The sequence below is a fragment of the Camelina sativa genome, chromosome 16 (assembly GCF_000633955.1).
Source record: "Camelina sativa cultivar DH55 chromosome 16, Cs, whole genome shotgun sequence".
NCBI lineage: Eukaryota > Viridiplantae > Streptophyta > Magnoliopsida > Brassicales > Brassicaceae > Camelina > Camelina sativa.
In genome coordinates this window covers 21614034-21619216 of record NC_025700.1, presented here as the reverse complement: position 1 = coordinate 21619216, position 5183 = coordinate 21614034, and the positions used below count along the sequence as shown (strand labels likewise).

The 5183-nt window shown below is 34.8% G+C and overlaps 2 protein-coding genes across 2 annotated transcripts in view; both read right to left on the bottom strand.

The window, feature by feature from the left end:
- The window catches only part of LOC104751688 (uncharacterized J domain-containing protein C4H3.01), a 3225-nt gene extending 1798 nt beyond the window's left edge, over window positions 1-1427 (bottom strand). The window contains exons 1-4 of the mRNA XM_010473691.2: window positions 992-1427; window positions 767-841; window positions 372-511; window positions 160-297 (exon numbers count right to left, since the gene is read on the bottom strand). Coding sequence (XP_010471993.1) covers window positions 160-297; window positions 372-511; window positions 767-841; window positions 992-1244 — 606 coding nt within the window. The 5' untranslated portion in view covers window positions 1245-1427. The remainder of the gene's footprint in view (window positions 1-159; window positions 298-371; window positions 512-766; window positions 842-991) is intronic.
- Window positions 1590-4119, bottom strand: LOC104751687 (transcription factor TGA7). The gene is made up of 9 exons (XM_010473690.2): window positions 3835-4119; window positions 3649-3701; window positions 3353-3549; window positions 3163-3252; window positions 2989-3048; window positions 2826-2903; window positions 2389-2724; window positions 2066-2296; window positions 1590-1979 (listed from the first exon to the last, which is right to left on the bottom strand). Exons 3-9 carry the CDS (start codon window positions 3536-3538, stop codon window positions 1827-1829), a joined length of 1134 nt encoding a protein of 377 aa, XP_010471992.1. The 5' UTR covers window positions 3539-3549; window positions 3649-3701; window positions 3835-4119; the 3' UTR covers window positions 1590-1826.

Here is a 5183-nt window from a genome sequence, read left to right as displayed (position 1 = left end):
TTGAATAACTCTCTCGATGCCTTCTTCTCCTTCTCCAATATCTTCCTCTCTTCTTCCGGATCCACCTTAACACAAGTTTACAGATTCAACACAGAGCAAATGAAAATTAACTACTTTGTGAAAGAAGAACAAGCTCATAAAGACTTTCTCATTTCTTACTTTAGAACGAGAAAGACGACGAGCACGTAGGTTAATCTCCAGCTGTTGTTGCTCAGCCCATGCTGCAACCGCCATGTCACCTCTCTGATCAAATGCTTTACGCTTTTTTATCAACCATTCCATCCAAGCTTGAGAGGCCTACACAAACCCCAACATCTCATCCTCAAAATTTCCAGAGATAAAAAAGAAAAATTCCCAAGTTTTTTATATACCTTCAGTGGATTCACTCGGTTATCCATATCATATTGTCTTTTCTTGTCCGAGTCCATGAGCAACTCGTATGCAGCCTGAATCTTGATAAATCTTGCTTCTGCTGTCTCTCCTTCTTCAAGACTCCCTTTTCCATCATAAACTACAGAATAAAAAATAGAGCTACAACTTCGTGAGAACAAAGTAACTACTTATACAAACGAAGAGTGTCTTGAATCTAACACAATAGAGTGAGATGTATATAAAAACTGACTGTTCTGGCTACATGTACTGATAAACAGAAGGTTTTGGCCAGGTCTTACGTTGCTATAAACCTCACAAACACACTCAACATCTGAATCGCAGTTCAATAAGGAATTGTTACAAATAGCTCTAACTAAAGATCCAGAAAAGGTACCATCAGGATGATAAAATTTGGCTAATCGTCTGTATGCCACCTTGATCTGCTCTTCCTCTGCATCTCTATCCAACTCTGTATCCAAAACCAAACAACATACAACCCACAGTCAAAAACAGTAACCACTACACAAAGAAGAGCTTGTCCAATTCTTCTGACACAAACAGTAGCCAAAACAACAGAAGCAATTCCAAAATTGGTACAAGAGTCGTAAGTTGTATTTACCGAGAGTATCGTACGGGGACTGCTCTTGGCTCCAATTCGAAGCCCTAACGAGAGTCTTCCTCTGATTCAATCGAAACCAAAGATGATTCGAATCTTTAGAAGACCTAAACCAAGACGAATTCGATACCCGAGTTCTAAAGCCGAGGTTTTTATTAATCGAAACCCTAAAAAGTGATCGACTTTGGTGTCTGTTGCAACACACGATCGAAGAGAACACTGTGTGTGGTCTACAAATAGCTCTCAGGTTGCTCATAACTTCAAATTCCCCAAACCCAGAAACCCGATGAATTTTCGTATACCCAGAAATCAAAATTCATATAATTCGAATTCCCCCTCTCAACATGAACAAAAACGTATTTTTTTGGGGTTAACTCACGAAAATGATAATTCCAACCGAACGAATTTTCTCGGAAAATTTTACAAAAAAGAAAAAAAAAATCAATTCCCGGGAAACCTTTTTTTGTGGACGACTGAAGCGCAACGATGAAAATTACAAAAATACCCTTAAAGTATATTAAAAGTTTGACATTTGGTCCCTAAACAATACTTAAAATTCTACATTCAGTACAGAAACTATCGTATTGCTCAGATTACCAAATATATATAAAAACAAGAAGAAGCCTTATTTGTTTTGTTGTGTACAAATCTAAAATATATTACAAAGTTTCCAACCAAATTTACAACTTCTCTGGAGAGATACTTCATAAAAGCAAAAAAAAGGAACCATAAAGTTCTTCTAACCAAAGAGAATCACTCTACTTAACATATAGGCATATATCCTTTTTTAAACATTCATTCCCAAGCTTTGTGATAGATATAAGCTTGTTTTGATTCTTTAAGTTGGTTCTCGTGGACGAGCTGCCCAAAGAGAACTAAGAGCACGAAGCCTATGAAGATACTCTCCCAAAGCAAGCAAACCTCTAGCTGATTGTCTTGTCGTCAAGATCTTTGCCATTTGTTGCAACGTTTGCTGCCTTAGATGATCTGCCTGTTAATCAAAAAAAATACTACATTCTTGAATTCCTTAAGTAGAAAGATACTAAACTTTTTATGAGTTAATAATGTTTAACGTACTTGAGTCACAAATCCCTCTAATGCTTGAAGATTCTCTATTGCTGCAGCCATGTGAGCAGGGTAATCAGTGGACTCGATAACCGCATCAACCACAATGCTTTCAGCTAAACTCTGTTGAAGTTTATCGATGCCTTGAGAGAGAGCATCCTCTGCTTGTTGTGATGATTGTTGTAGGTTTCTCACTTCCAAGACTTGTTGATCAGTTAATGGTTGAAGATAAGGCATCACAACCTACCAAAAAACAAATATACAATTTGAAAATGTAGATTAGTAACGTTGAAATAGAATGTTATTAGGAGGATATATTGTGATAAAAAATTTACGTTTAAAAGCTCGGATGGACGAAAGCCACCAATCCATTGGAAGAATCTTTCTGTGGAAGTTCGCCACATGCCCGATATCAAGTAGAAAACATCGGCTTTAGCTGCATTAGACTTCATTCGAAAAAGATTTGCGTAATGGTTCAAGCAACTCTCAACTAGCATCCTGAGTTCTATGTCGCTTATATGAGATTGTAGCGCTATTCGTATTTCGCTAACTCTCCTGATTTGTTCTTCAAGCCAGTGTGAATATTCCATCTCAAATGAAGCTATCCCTGTGTTAATACTCCCAGCTGGTCCTAAATAGCTTGAATTTGATGAGTTCCGTACACATAGTCCCTTTAGAAAAGAAAAAAAAAACATTTAGTATTGAGTCAATAATGAAGATATTAGAAACTCAAAACAGAATAATTTGAACAAATCTTTACACTTAGGCTCACCTGTTGCTTAACCTTTTCAAGTTCTTGCTCTAATTGCGATAATTTTAACCGGCTTTCTTCTAACTGTTGAACATAAGCCTAAAGAGAAACAAAACATAATTAGTAGTAACTAACATAACATAAACTATATGAGATTCAATAAAAGTGAACTTGCTTTTTTTACCTTCTTTCTCAAACGACTTTTGCGAGCAGCTTCTCTGTTTTGGGCTAAACGCCGTTTCATCTATAAGAGAAATGAATATCAATCAATATCACAAAAGCAATCTTTATATACCTTTTTGTTTTTTTGGAACTTTATGTGTAAAAACAGAATGAGTAAGCATTGTTTGTTACAAACCTTATCATGAATCCTGCCATCATCATCTTGATTATCATTACTAGAAGGTTCTGCTTCAATCTGGTTATGAGAAGAAGAAGCGTAATTCGTCTGCAAGTAATATTCAAACCAATTAGCAAAGACACAAGTAACAGACAACCATCAAAAAGCAATTAAAAGAAAAAAGGTCCAAGTGAGAAAATTCTATAACCTTGATGTTGTTTTGATCATCAATTCTAGCATCCACCTGAATTATGGAAGAAGTAGCAGTATTGGGACTATGATCGTTGATATCGGATTTGAAAACATTCCCCCAACCGACAATTTGTTGAAATGGTTCATAGATTCCCATGTCTCTTAAAGATGCAAGTTGAGTTGGAGAAGAAGAACTCATCATCTCTTTATTCTCTACATAAAGTATATTTCATTTACAATCTCTCACAAACTCCACAAAGAAGTGATCAAAAGAGAAATGAAAGAAATAGATGTTTTTTTCTTGTGACTTACCTTCAATAACAGATCCAATATTAGCTTGCTCTTAAAAATTACATTTACTCTCACTGATACAAACCATGAACAGAATAAATTCTTCATCATTTCAAATAGAGACACGAGAAAATCAAATTTTTTCAAGATCCAAAAAACAGAGAAGGAGGGAAAACAAAAATATATATAGAGGAAAAATTCACAAACCTTGATGGATAAGCAGAGAGATTCATGAAGAAGTTGAGAGATGAAGAGTTAAAAATCAGTTTGTAACACATTTCTTGTTAAGCTCTTTTGATCAAACAGAGATATTTTTCATTCAGAGACCACACAAGAAAAGCAAAAAAAGATAATCAAATGGAAGAAGCTAAGAAGTGTTTCGAGTTCCTTTAGACACTTACTGTCAAAAAAATAAACTTAAAGGTCAAGAGTTCCCATCATGTAAAGAGAGGAAAGAAAAAAAGATTTTTTCTTGTTTCTTGTTTCTTTTTTTTTGTTTTTCTTGCCTTTACTCTCTTTTCTTTATTTGTGTCCATCACGGCATCATCACCATTAGAATAATAATCAAACTTAAAAGAAATAAACAAATCAATTTAAAAAAATTAAAGCAACGAAAGGTTTAACGACAAAACGATAGAAAGATGAGAGTTCTTTGGCAAAGCCGAGGCCCGAGGGTGACCTTACCGTGCGCTTGTATTTCTGAGGTACGCACAACATGATGTCATCAAGCAAGAGGAGCTGAGTGAGACACGTCCCAAGGTTCCGGTGGTAAGTTTATTTGCATATCTTTTTTTTTGTATTCCAGAATTGGAAAGAGTCTTATGTTTTAGGGATCAAATAATAAATAGTTTTGAGAGACCAAATATGCTTTTTTCTTCCGTTTTTTTTTAAATTTTGGTATCGTGGGAAACTTTTTATTTATTGGTTGATCAAAGATTTAGTGCTTTTGATAGCAGCAACACCAGTTAAATTTAGTGGTTATATACATCAAATATAAAACTCTATCATAAAGATATTAGTAAGTATAGAACTGTTAATTATGTCCCAAATTATGGCTGGCTGTGACTATATATATATCCCAAATTATCGACAACCCGGTCATGACCAATCCATTGATTTGAAACCCCATTTTCACATCTTTTTGTATGTGTACGCATGCTGATGGGTCTGTAAAAAGAATCAATGTCTTTTTCCCTATAAGTTAGGCTCAAATAGGTGGTACAAAGATGTATGATTTTCTTTCTTTCTTCTAATTTTATTTTATTAATGTTATGTTTTATATACAACTTTAGGTTTATTTTGAGGGGGACCATAAGGGGTTATGCAGTGGCGTCTTTATGCTTAATCTCCTTCCCTGACTTAGTGACAAATAATTGGAGCTTTAATGGCCTACCAAACGCAAAAGATAACATTGTTTAAATCTCTCGTTTATTTTTAAATCATGGATCTTAATTAGTTTGGAACCACTTGTGTAATAAAATCTGTGTGTTTGACAAAGACAAGCATGTCTGTTTATATTTTTTTTATCAAGCTTTATTTCCTATCTTGGTTTTACT

Excerpts from the sequence above, each read along its gene's own strand:
- LOC104751687 (XM_010473690.2), bottom strand. The coding sequence starts at position 3,538 with ATGATGAGTTCTTCTTCTCCAACTCAACTTGCATCTTTAAGAGACATG. Across the intron at positions 2,904-2,988 it reads AAAGTCGTTTGAGAAAGAAG|GCTTATGTTCAACAGTTAGA; the intron begins GTAAAAAAAGCA and ends GTTTCTCTTTAG. Across the intron at positions 2,725-2,825 it reads TTGAAAAGGTTAAGCAACAG|GGACTATGTGTACGGAACTC; the intron begins GTGAGCCTAAGT and ends TCTTTTCTAAAG.